The sequence below is a fragment of the Rhinolophus sinicus genome, linkage group LG03 (assembly GCF_036562045.2).
Source record: "Rhinolophus sinicus isolate RSC01 linkage group LG03, ASM3656204v1, whole genome shotgun sequence".
NCBI classification, from domain to species: domain Eukaryota; kingdom Metazoa; phylum Chordata; class Mammalia; order Chiroptera; family Rhinolophidae; genus Rhinolophus; species Rhinolophus sinicus.
Genome location: NC_133753.1, coordinates 3,203,991 through 3,217,507, shown reverse-complemented (window position 1 = coordinate 3,217,507; position 13,517 = coordinate 3,203,991). Strand labels below are relative to the sequence as shown.

At 45.3% G+C, this 13,517-nt stretch overlaps 1 protein-coding gene across 9 annotated transcripts in view; it reads left to right on the top strand.

Annotated features, from left to right (window-relative positions):
• PPP2R5C (protein phosphatase 2 regulatory subunit B'gamma) overlaps positions 1-13,517 on the top strand; it is a 137,920-nt gene that overhangs the window by 28,777 nt on the left and 95,626 nt on the right. Inside the window, exon 1 of one of the 9 annotated variants that reach the window (XM_019747159.2) lies at positions 12,651-12,878. The exons of 7 other annotated variants lie outside the window; for them this stretch is intronic. In XM_019747159.2, the coding sequence (XP_019602718.1) occupies positions 12,785-12,878 (94 nt within the window). In that variant the 5' untranslated portion in view covers positions 12,651-12,784. Of the gene's footprint in view, positions 1-12,650; positions 12,879-13,517 lie in introns of those variants that run through there. One more of the 9 variants, XM_019747160.2, reaches the window with a different exon arrangement.

The window sequence follows — 13,517 nt, the reverse complement described above, 5'->3', positions numbered from 1 at the left end:
TCTTTCTGATGTGCAGATGCTTATTTTTAACCACCGGGTGCTCTTCAGGCTAGCTCTTGTGTATTTTTTGACATGGGCTAATTGATTGATTGACTGACTGACCTCCCTACCTTATTTATTTTTGATTCCTTGATTTCTGATACATGAAGATGTCCCCCAGGCTTGTTCCTACCTTCCGTGCCCCAGATTTGGAATCAGCCATTTTTCAAAGAGCCCTGAGTCCCTTCAGTGGGGACTGAGGTAGAGACCACGTGTGGGTGCCTGTTGCTGCTGGGCTGATGTGGCTTCTAGGTGCTTTCCATGGAGGGAGCTAGAACACACATATATATTGTAGTCATAAATTCATATTGATATTTCTAATGCAACTTTAACATTGTTTTCACACGTTTCTTGAATTTTCGTAGTTTTATCTCTTTATCTTACACTGAAAATCTTGATTTCTAACAGTATTGACATAATTATTGCTATATCTTATGAAAACAATTCACAATAACAATATTGATATTATTACAAGCAGTAGGAACTTTGGATTGGCTCGTTTCATTGTAGAAAAGTCTGTTGGTGTTTTATTATTAAAGACGCTTTTATTCAGCGTCAGGATCAGACTATTGCATTTAGCCATCCACAGCATGATACGAAGAAGAAAAAGTCTACACGAAAACCCTGTGCTGGTTTGCTGTACACTTTCCATAGAACAGAAACTAAAATAACCTGATACACAATTAATCACAAATACAGTCCTCGAGTTTGTTGCCCATGCACATGAGTATTGTCTAAAACATGGCTTCTTGTATAATAACAGCGAGGCTCCACCACCAGTGTGCTTGGCTGAGTTCACAAATCTGCTGTAACCTGCGGCTTCCCTGTCACTTCTCTGGATCTCCTCTCCGGCTGCGCTTTGCTTCCTGGCAGCAGTTAAAACCTTCTGCCGCTGCCATAGCTGCTGCTGGAACCACCATAGCCACCTTGGGTTCGTGGTTTGGCAAATACTGGCCTCCACCACCATAGGGGCCAGAGCCTCTGCCTCCAAAGTTTCTTCCTTTCATGGGGCTAAACTTTGAAGATTGACTGTTGTAATTGCCAAAATCATTGTAGCTTCTGCCGCCTCCATATCTGCTTCCATCGTTACCACACCCATGACAGCCATCCCCACGGCCACCATATCCTCACCACCACGACTGCCATCAAGACACCTCGACCACTGAGGTTTCCTCCACGACCAAAGTTGGCATTCCCACCAAGACCACCACCGAAGTTTCCGGAACCACTTTGACCTCTGGCTGGATGAAGCGCAGCCGTCTCCTGCTTAGATAGGGCTTTCCTTACATCTCAGTTGGGGCCATTCACAGGATGGTGTTTCTGAATGGCAGTCGTGTCTACAGAGTCACGGTCATCACAGGTCACAAAAGCAAAGCTTCCCTTCTTGCCACAGCCTCGGTCAGTCATGATTTCAGTCACTGAGTTTTCCCACACTGTTCAAAGTCTCTCTTAGGCCATGTTCTCCTCTCCAGCATCTTCTTGGATACAACAGCAGTCTTTTCTCAGTGAAGTGGGCACCAGGTCTTCGAGAATGTTCTCTTGACACAGCCCTCTCTAGCCCCACAACTTTTCCGTCCACCTGTGTGGCCTTGCCTTCCTGGCTGCGTCCACTCCTCCACAGTGGCATAGGTGACAATCCCAAAGCATCTGGACAGTCCGAGCATCCCCATTGCTCAGGATGGCTCCTCAGACTCTCGTCGCTATTTCAAAGCTCAGACCTCTAGAGAACCGGCCTCTCTGGGAGACTGACTCAGACATGATGGCCAGGAGGGGAGACTGACGCTGTGCTCACTCAGGGGTGTCCACCGACAGAACGCAGGCTGTTGCTATTTTTATTGGGATCCTTTCAATTTTTAAAAACATCCAGGGAGGTTGGCTGTGTGCTGCATCTGTTTGTTCAAGGCCACTCTTGTTTCCTGTAGGGTGTTTCTGAGTTTTCCTCAGATGGTTGCATGTTTCTTAGTAAGTGTATGCCCAGATATTGTCGTTAGTATACATGGGGTCTTCTCTCCCATTATGTCTTCTAAATAGTTGCTAATTGTTTATATGAAGGCTGCTGATCTGTCTTTCACATCCTGCTCCCTTACTGAATTATCTCATTGTTTGCAGTTCTTCAGTTGATTTTTCTGTTGTTCAGGTATCTAATTAGATCTGCACATAAAGATAATCTCATCTCTTTGTTCCTAATTCTCATTCCTCTGGTGTCTCTCTTGTGTTGACTGAAAATTCCAGGAAGATGTTACGTGTGGTGGTACGAGTGGGAGTGTTTGTCTTGTTCCTGACTTTAATGGAAATAGAAGCATGATTTTTAACAGCTATGTGTTGTTCTAGTGTGTGGGAACCCCACATTTTCAGCTGATGTAAACTGTGCGTAGTGTAAACCTTTTGTTGTTGCTGTTCACGTCTTTGAACCTTTCCTGCAGCTGGATCCAAGGAAAGGAAGTCCTGGGTCAAAGACTGTACGTTTGCGGGAGCCCTGTAGATACTGCCCCGAGAGCTGGCACCAAACACACTTCCTTCCTTCCACCCAGAGCGTGTGAGATGCCTGCGTCACTTAAAAGCTTTAGTCATCTGGTAATGGAGAAGGGCACTTCCTATTTTTATTTATTTACCAGCGAAGAGGTGAAATAAGTCAGAGAAAGACAAGTGCCATATGATTCTGCTTATATGTGGAATCTGAAAAAACAAAACAGAACAGAAATGGACTCAGACACAGAGAACAAACTGGTGGTTGCCAGAGGGGACCGAGTGGGGTGGGGGCAGGCACAGTAGGTGAAGGGGGTTAAGAGGTACAGACTTCAGTTATACAGCACATGAGCGGCAGGGATGGGAAACACCACATAGGGAATATAATCAATGCTATGATAACTTTGTAAGGGGACGTAATGACTAGACTTACTGTGGGGGTCATTTTGTAAGGGATGTAAGTGTCGCATCACTGTGCTGTACACCTGAAACTCGCACAATATTGTACGCCAACTATATTTCAGTACATTTTTAAGTGAAGCTGAGTGTCGTCTCCAGGCCCTGTTCATTCAAAGGTTTTTCTGAACTAGTCCCTTTGTTTAACAGTTTTGGTCCGGAAGGCAGAAATGTTAAATGAAGAGATGGCTTTGTGTAAGCGACTCAGGGGAGGAGTAAATTCATTACGGGCTCCAGTTCTGGAGGCATTCTCCCTGTTTGAGAAAAGAAGAGCCTGGCAGAAGTCAGAGTTATACCGGAGCCAGGTCCCAGTAGGACGGAGTCACAGTCAACGGGAGACCCTGGCTGGGGAGTTCTGAGCTGCTAAGTGTCGGGCCTTTTGTGAAAGAAGTTGCCACTTTGTTGTTGGGAGAATTTATTTGAATTTTTAAAAATTAGCTTTTGAATGGCTTAAAATTTTATATATCTCGCCCTCCTCTTGTGGAAATATAATACTTCAACCTCATTCAGCACAAGTTATTTTCTGATATAGTTGAAAGTTTTGCCACACGCGTGGATAGATTTTTCCCCCTACGGATGAATTATGCATCTGTTCGGGCAGCTTTGCCTCCTGCCCATTAGTCAAAGAAGAACAGAAATGGAGAGAGACGTTACCAGAGTGCCTGCTCTGATCCAGTGGGCCGAGGGACGGCCTTCACGGTGTTTTCTTCTGCGGCCCACAAGTCTTGTCTTGTGTTATGATTCCGTGTCTTCTCCTGCCACAGTCATGAAAGGGAGCAGTCCTGGGCTGGGTGAGGCAGAGGCCTGTTACCTGCAAATAATCACTGACCCTCTGCGTCGTGCAGAGCATGACGAGATGGTCAGGATGATGATGGTGACCAAAGATAGCCCTTGCCCTCAGGGCGCCAATGGACCCAGACCCCTGACCCCCGTGGGTGTCCAGCTCCAGCCCCTCTTGGCTGCATTCTGCCAGCAGCAGGGCAGCAGAGGTGCCACCAGTGCCGCTCTTGCAAATAACAGAGCTGGTCTCATGTCAGACGGCCTGAGCCCAACCACAGGCCATGGCCAGCCCGGCCCCACCAGGGCACTCTCCTGTCCCCTCTCCTCAAGCCTCAAACATGGCCGTTACACCAGGAGTGAGTCTCAGGCCTCTGCCTGTCACACTCTGCCAGCCCCCTCTGGGCAGAACCTGGGATCCCAACTGGCAGCTGTAATCTCACATTGACTGTTTAGCCCGGGCCCTCCCCAAACCTCACCGGGATTTCTCCCAGCTCCTTACATGCAGCTCCTTCTCTCTCTCATTCTCTCTCTCTCTCTCTCTCTCTCTTTCCCCCACACTCACACACAGCCCTTTCTTGGGACGTTCCCATCCCCTGTCCAATCCTTCCAGGCCCTGGAGGCCTGGCCTTTTCTCTGTGCTCTGCCTTCCCCAGAGGCAGCCGCCATGCCCTGCCGCTTCTGTCTCCTCCAGTGTCTCCTGAAACACCTGGTTCAAGCCTGCCTTGTTTTGTTTTTCATTGTGGTTAAACATACATTGCGTAATACTTATCACTTTAAGCACTCGTGAATGTACAGTTCAGGGGCATGAAATACACTGACAATGCAGCGTGCCCGTCAGCACCATGTGTTCACCACCCACCAAAACCCTGGGCCTATTAACACCTCCTCAGCCCCTGGCACCGCCATTCTACTTCCTGTCTCTATGATTTCCGCTCCCTAGGTCCCTCATGGCAGGGGAGTCACATAGAATGTGTCCTTTGTGACTGGCTTATTTCACATAGCTTGAGGCCCTCCAGGTTCATCCACGCTGTGGCACCTGTCAGAATGCCCTTCCTTTTAAAGCCGAGTGACATCCCAGTGTGTGGATGGACCACACTCCGTTTAGCTCATCCCTCAGCAGACACTGGGTTGCCCTGTGCAGAACGCTGTTGCCCTGGAGTGTCACCGAGGGCAGGCTCTGTCTGCATGTCTCTTCTTGGTGCCTCTTCGGGCATCTGCCAAGGGTCCAGGAAACGCGTTTGCTGGAAACTGCAGAGCCTCAGGCCCTCTGCCCGTTCCTTCCTGGCCCTTCTGTTTCCACAGAATTGCTGTGGTGTCACCTCTTGTGGGGCGCCCGAACCAGTCCAGGCTCACTGCTCCCTCCAGCTCAGGTTCTTTGTAAAGCGGGGTGTGTCACTGATAGTGGACACAAAAGCAGTCCGGTAGATCTCATGTGCTCGGTATACTCTGGGTACCTCCTCACATGAGGAAGGGCTTTGGGGTCCTGCCTCAGCCTTAAAGGTTTTCCAGCCCGTGGCTCGGCCCAGGAGAACTAAGCCAGCTCAGGCCCCACAGTGCTTTCCTCGCTGGCCTTTCCTGGGGACGAGCTCGTCCACCCTTTTCATCACTCAGGACTCGCTCATATCAACAGGGCAACAAGCGCCTGTCCCTTTGTCCTTGTTGTTGGCAGCTGAAGTCCCCTGGCAACCTTTGAACACAGCTGAATGCTAGGTATCTTTGATCTGCCTAAGGAAAAGGTCTATTTTAAACTGTAAGTGAAGCCAAATTTTTTAGGTTAGATTTTTACCAAAGAAACATATATCTCCATGCTCAGGTGGCTTCCACCTGAAGCAGTTGCAGCGTCTGTGCCTGCAGCTCAGGGGCCACCATCCTCTCGGTCCAATAAACAAATTTCTTTTAATGAAACAAACTGTAAAACTTCTTCACTAAAATAGGAACATATTTAATTTGTCTAAAACTTGCCTGGGGATGTGAAGAATAAAACCTTCCGCTGAATTTAGAAGTGAAAGTGTGGAAGTTTTATTCAGAAATGCTTCCTAGAAATAAAATCAGTGAGATGTATTTACAGGCTGTTTGTTTCTAAATAAAGAGCAAACCAAAGTAACAGCGGGACCAGAGAATAAGGAAAAATTCCTTTTTAAGCCTTCATTTTCGTGCAGTACAGAGCTGCTCAGATTATGGTGTCGGGGTGGGGTGGGGTGGAGAACGCACTGAAGGTGGGACTCTTTGCCTGCTCCCATCTGCGAGGTGCATTGTCTGAGCCCAAAAGACACCTGTGCAGTGTGACACAGCGGCAGGAAGAAGAGGAGCAGGAGGTCACAGATAGGATGTCTACAGCGTGGGGCCACCTGGCAGGCAGGGAGAGCCGGTGACAGCCGCACTGGAGGGCGTGCTGGAAGACTGGACAGGCTCCTGTCTTCCAGGTGGGAGGCATTACTCTCCAGGTGACCTTGGGTGCTCCTGAGACGAGGTGTAAAGAGTAGTAGGGGGTTTGCAGGGTCAGAGGTGGGTGTCCATTCACTGCTGGATTTGTCCATTCACTCAGTCAATTTGGCTGTGCACCTCTGCATGGCACTGTCTGGGGGCCTGGGGGAGAGCTTTGGCAAGAGCAGGAGGAGGAAGACTTCCTGGAGGGGTTTGCCTAAGCAGGGGCCACTCAGTGGCTCCCCACACCCCACACTGCAGGCGGAGGGGCCTTTCCAAAGTGCTACAGTGTCCCCTGCTTCCTGCCGCCCTTCTTGATGGTTGGACCAGTGCCATGTGGTGGATCCTGCATGGGTCGCAGCTGCCCCCTCCTGAGCTCTCCACCTCACCTCAGCAGGGTCGCATCTCCATTTGTGACATTTGCATCTACTGTCACTCCAGGAGGTGGGGAGACCACATATACCCCCTTTTACAGGTGAGGAAAGATACAGCCCCAGGCTTACTTCAGGTGGCCTCTCCCAGAGCAGGGATGAAAAGAAACTTTCCCAGTGCCATGAAGGGCTACGGTGTGAGCCTCTCCTGGTGGCATTTACTGAGTTGTTTCATTGGGGAGGGAGGTGCCCCCAAAACTAATGGAACCCTGCGTTCTCTCGGGAGCACACAGATTCCATGCAGAAGTAACAGACTTGCCGCCAGAGGTTCAGACGTCCATAAGGTTAAGGCATCCGTAACGGGATTCTTTGATTCTTCGAGACGGGGAGTTGACAGCCTCTAACTTGTTGGTTCCATTGGTCATGCCTGACTTAGGCTAATTTTTGTTTGTGTGTTTTCATATACACGATCTTCTTTCCACATTACAATAAATCTTTTGTATCCTATTTCCTGGGCTCCCATCACAGCCCTTTCTCTGTTCCTTAGCCTGAGAGGCGGGGTTCATGAAGGATTCTCCCTGCTGTAACTTAATCTGTATGTCTGTTTTTAAATTGTTACTTTCAGTTTTCATGAAAGTATTATGTACTTACTTTAGCAATATTGAAAAATATAGAGAAGTTTCAGAAAGAAAAACCATCCGTAGCCATAACACTCAGCCATGACTACTATCAGTATTTTGGGAGTATTTTTTTTTTTTTACGATTATACTTTTCCTGAAAAATTATACCTTTTCACTTATATTTTCATTTATAAATTTATAAACATTTTTGATGAATATGTAACATTTCACTTAATCCTTTTAAATTAAGGTAGTTTCTGGTATTTTAGAATCGTAAATAAAAATGTGATGCTCTTAAAAAGAATAAAATACATAGAAATTAACCAAGGAAGTGAAAGATTTGTACATGAAAACTACAAAACATTGCTGAAAGACTTAATGTCTTTTATTAAGTCTTTAACGAAATTGGGGTCTTAAGACGACCCCAGTAAATAGAAAGACATCTGTGTCCATGGATTGAAAGACTTAATATTATTAAAACATCAGTACTATCTACAGATTCGATGCAATCCCTATCAAAATTCTAAGAATGTTATTTCGAGAAATAGAAAAATCCATCCTAAAATTCACATGGAATCTCCAGGGTCCCTGCTAGCCAAAGCAATCTTGAAAAACAGAGTTGGAGGTCTTACATTCCTGCTTTCAAAACTTACTACAAAGCTACAGTAATCAAAATAGCATGATACTGGCATAAAGACAGACATACAGACCAATAGAGCAGAATAGAGAGCCCCAAAATAACCATCACATGTATGAGCAAATGGTTTTCAACAAGGATGCCATCCATTCAATGCGGAAAGTACAGTCTCTTCGAGAAACGGTTTGGGGAAAACTGCAAAAGAATGAAGTTAGACCCTTTCTTACCTTACACAATATACGAAAATTAACTCAAAATGGATCAAAGACCTAATTATAGGAGCTAGGACTATGAATGCTTAGAGGAAAACACAGAGGTAAAGGCTTCATGGATTTGCTCCTGACTTCTTGGATATGACACCAAAAGCACAGGCTTCCTGTTCAGAAAAACATCTCCAAGTGAAAGGGATAAATAGGAATTCATCAAAATTTAAAACTTCTGTGCATCAAAAGGACACAGTCGACAAAGTAAAAAGGCAAACCACAGAATGGAAAAAAATATTTGGAAATCATTTATCTGATAAGGGGTTCATATCCAGAATTTATAAAGAACTGTTGTAATTCAACAACAAGAAAACAAACGATCCTGTTAAAAAATGTGCATAAGACTTGAACGGACATTTCCCCAAGAAGACGTACAAATGGCCAATAAGCACGTGAAAACATGATCAACATCACTAATAATTAGGATAATGCAAATTAAAACCACAGTGAGATACCACTTCACACTCAGCAGGTTGCTGCTGTCAAAAATAATAACAAGCCTTGGTGAGGATGAAGAAAAACTGGAACCCTTGTGCACTGTTGGTGGGGATGTAAGAAGGTGCTGCCTTGGTGGTAAACAGTATGGCAGGTCCTCAGAAGAGTAGAACTAGAGCTGCCACATGTTGCAGCCATTCCACTTCCCAGTATGTACCCAGAGGAATCAAAAGCAGGGACTTAGGTAGGTACTTGTACACCCATGATAGCAGCGTCATTCACATTATCCAAAAAGTGGAGGCCGCCCAGCGTCCATCAGGGGATGACTGGAACACGTGTGGTCCATCCACACAGTGGATATGACTCAGCCTGAAAAAGGAAGGACATTCTGACACCTGCTACAACATGAATGGACCTGGAGGACATTACGCTGAGTGAAATCATCCAGTCACAGGAGGACAAATGCCGTATGATTCCACTTCTATGAGGTCCCTAGAGGAGTCAGATCCATAGAGACGGAAAGCAGAATGGTGGTGCCAGGGGCTGGGGGAGGAGAGTGGGGAGTTAGTATTTATTGGGGACAGAGTTTCAGTTTTGCAAGATGGAAAGAGTTCTGTGGAGGGTTGGGGGTGATGGCTGCACAACAGAGCGAATGTACTTAAGGCCACTGAAATGCACACTTACAAATGGTTAAAGTGGTCGATTTTATGTTGTGTGTATTTTAGCACAATTTTTAAAAGTTAAAAAAATGTGATGCTCACTCATAGCTGCTACATTTCTAGAATGGATTCCCAGAAGTAAAATGACTTAAAGAATCTTGATACGTATTGCCAAATTATTTTCCAAAAGAATCAGAACAATTTATAGATTTGTTGGCAGGGTTACAGTATGCCTTTACCAGTATTGAGTAATTATCGTTTTTTTTTAATTATTGCTAATTTGATAGGCAAAGAAATACTTTCTCATACAATTGTTGATCAGTTATAGTTCTTTAATGAACCAAATCACTTAAATATTGAGATCTCAGTTTTTTCCTAATCAATGATAGTATATTATTAACTCCTTGTGTTTATAGCATTTATATCCTTTTGTTTTTCGGAGAAAACATACAGAAATTTGTAAATTTTAAAAAAAAATTTTATTGGGGAATATTGGGGAACAATGTGTTTCTCCAGAGCCCATCCGCTCCAAGTCATTGTTCTTCAATCTAGTTGTGGAGGGCGCAGCTCAGTTCCAAGTCCAGTCGCTGTTTTCAATCTTAGTTGCAGGGGGCGCAGCCCACCATCCCATGTGGGAATTGAACTGGCAACCTTGTTGTTGAAAGTTTGCGCTCTAACCAACTGAGCCATCCGGCCGCCCCTCCGGAAGCTCAGTGGCAGCTCATTGTCTTCAATCTACATAGTTGTGGAGGGTGCAGCTCACTGGCCCATGCGGGAATTGAACCAGCAATCCTGTTGTTCAGAGCTCGCGCTCTAACCAACTGAGCCATCCGGCTGCCCCTGTACATTTTTTAATGTGAGTAATATCCCTTAGGGGTTCAGTGTTTTAAAATGTTCTTTTCTAGCTTGAGCATCGATACTCACTTCCCTTCTCTTCTAAAAGCTGTGGGGATTTCGGGCTGTCGTTTTGGTTTGTTTTTTTATTTAACTATTTAATGACACTCAAATCTTACTTTGGTGTGGAGTTAAGACTTAAATTGACTTCCCCATATACAGCCAACCAGTCACCTAACTAATCTTCGCTTTCCATTGATTCGAGATTCATTCTTCATCATAATACTGCACTTGTATAAATGTGTTTATGGGTTTGGGGGCTAACTTCTACCCCATCAAGCTGCCTCTTAATACCACATCACACTGTCATTAATTCATGTGCTTTCTAGTGGGTAGGACCAGACTTTCTCATTCTTCTTGCTTCTTGTCTTCCTGGGTGAACTTTAGGAGTATTTAGTCAAGTACCCAGAAAAATAAAGAGACCTATGTGAATTTTGACTGTAAACCAATTTGAAGAAGAATTAACACCAGCATGTTTATAGTATTTATGCTTTCCGTTCAGAAACACACCTTATCTTTATTTGTTCAGGTCTTTTTTTCTTCTCCATATTATTGATTTGTTCATTTATATTTTAGAGTATGTTCCATTGGTGATTTCCAGAGCCCAGTCTTTGAGTTCTCCAAAGAACTACTTGGTATGCAGAAGGCTTCAGAAGAGCATGTGCAAATCACTAATAGAGTGGAGATCCTTTGATCTGAGACCATTAGGAAAAGTACATCAGGAAGTGTCTTCACTTTTTCTTTGACTCCTAATCTGTGTATTTTACATAGACTCCAGGAGTCTTTCCCCCATATTTCTGCATTCCAGTTCATCAGCACAATCTAGGACAGACACGTTTCCCATCTCATCTCAGAAGAAATACTAAATTATTTGAGGGCGGGTCTCTGTCTTTTTAAAGTGCAGACCTGCAGTAAGCGTGTGCTTCTGGACCCATCGCCAAGCCCCTGCACGCCTCATCCCTAATGGCAGTTTGTTTCTGAGCTCATTGGGAATCACTCCCTGAGGGAGGAGGTGATGAGAGGTCCTGGGGAGCCATCCTTCCGGCATCTGACAAACCCCAGTGGTCAGCAACCAGGATCGAAATTCACATCACCTGACTCCCAGCACACGCTGTTTTTGTTAAGCCATGTTTGCTGTTCAGATGGCAGAGGAGCCAAGCAGGTGTGAGGCCAGGGATGCTCAAGTGGTAGGAGCCCCCCTCACAGGGCGCCCACTCCCTGTTGCTTGTTACACATAATTCTGTGGCCAGCCATGGAATCCAGCAGCATCCTTCAGCTCTGTGGAAAGAGGGAGCAGGGTGGGATTAGGTTTGCTTTTACTTGTTTGTTCCTTTAATGGCCATTAATAACACATAGTAAAAACTACAGTCTTACTGGTGAGGGAGGACTTAATAAGCACCCCTGAACCATCGCCGCAGGTCACTCCTTCAGGGCGGGGGAAGCATGCCAGCCCACAGGTGGCCCTGCCAGCCCGGTCGGGCTCCAGGTGTCTCTCACTACTGTGAATTAGGTTCGGGAACCAAAGGGGTTTTGTATCCTTGTGCACTGGGGCAAATGAGGTGGGGGGAGTTGTGACGTTATAAAAAGCCATGGCTTGCTTAGACAGACGGAGTTGTGCGTGTGAAGAGATGAGGAATTTCTTCAGTTTTACCTGCCGAAGAGATTTTTCTTAGAGTTTGTTTTTATCTGGAGCTCGGCATGACATTTATTTTTGTAGGGAATCACCTGTCCAAACCCCCAGCCCCCATTCCCACTGCCGCCCCCAAGGGTCCTTCGACTCAGAAACGATGTCTTTCTCCTTGGAACAGCTTTTTCATGAACCTTTTTTAAAGACAGGAAATTAAGATCTGAATAATAGATTTTAATACCAGCCCCATAAAAATAATTGAAATATATTTTAATTTAAAATTTTTCATTTAAACAAAGTATCTAATATGTTGACATCTTTAAGATACAAAAATAAACACTGAATTTTATTTTTATGGCCTTTTTCTAACTTCTGCTTTCTAGCTATTAAATTTAAAGGAGCTTCCATTTTCCAGGTAATTAAAATTTTTTTAATTTTTACTGAATTTTTCCAATAAAATTAGATCTGGAGAAAAACCAGTGTTTGAGGATTAGAAGTTTATAACTTGGTGGTAAGAGAGGTTGAAGAGTCCAAACTATCAGTTGGAATTGTGGTATTTTTAGTAGTTTCTTTAAGAACAACAACAACAACAAAAAATCTGCATTGCCACAATGCAAAATATGATACAGACATTAAAAGAATTAGAATAGAAAATAGGAAGTGGCCAGGTGGGTATGCAATACCATTGACTTTGGGGTACCGGTTAGGGAAATGCTGAAATTGAAAGTTCCCGTGGACATACACGCACACTTTTTTGGTAGCTCTGTCAGAATCATCTGTTTACAGTGTGGCTGGGGATGTGGTCTCAGTCCTGCCCCGTAAAAGATGGGGTCTTTGCCTGCAAGTTGTTGAGAAATGAAGACAGCAGAAAGCCGGAAAATGCCCAGGCTTTCCATGCACGCTGACAGCCAAACAGAACGCTCTTTCCCGTTGCAGTTTTTTCAGTGTCATTTTAAGTTGCAGCTTCCAGCCAATGGGCGGGCTCCATGCCTGCTGACATCACGAACCAGCCAGTTCCCTCCAGCTGCCGCTTCAGTTTGTCTTTTTTTTTAAACTAAAATGGAGGCTGGTTTCTTGCCTTAAGGAGTCCATTGCCTTCCCCGCCGAGTCTAGATGTTGACATGTAATAAAGCGGGCAGCAGGATGGTGGTGGATGCGGCCAGCTCCAACGGGCCTTTCCAGCCCGTGGCCCTGCTCCACATTCGAGGTAAGTTATTGTGTCTCACTGAGTCGGAACCGTCTGTGGTAGTTAGTAAATGGCTATTGTGCTTCAGATAAGAAAAGCAGGACGTCCTTTCCAGCACAACGCATGCCATTTCGCTGCAGACTGGACCAGGGCAGGCTGGGCGTGTCACTGCAGTCTGGCATTTTACAAACTACTTACAGAATCTGAGGCTTGAGAGAGGCCTTGCATGCATAGTTCAAAGCTGGTTTTTCTGCTTTCTGCTCGTTCTCCCATCCCCCTTTCAGAGCTGTGCTGATGTCAAAGGATGTGAAGTCACTGCCCGGGGAAGGTATTGGGTGGGGGGAGGAGGGAGAGGCGGGCCGCGAGCTCGGGGCCAAGCTGTCCGTGCACGGAGTTTCTGTTACATCTGTGTTGTTGAATGCTGCAAAGCTGTCGTCGGGCACACGTCCCCAAATTAAAGATGAACTGCAGTCAGAAAATGTGCAGAAACGATTAGAAAAGAACTTCCTCTGAAAGGATTGTTTTCATACTTGCCATGGAGCCTAAAAGAGAAATAGACTCGTGCTTTGAAATACTGAAATCCATTGTGGGTCATAATTTCTGAAATGTTAGCATTTTCATGGATTCCTAGGAAATATTTTGCATTTAATCTGGTTCCGT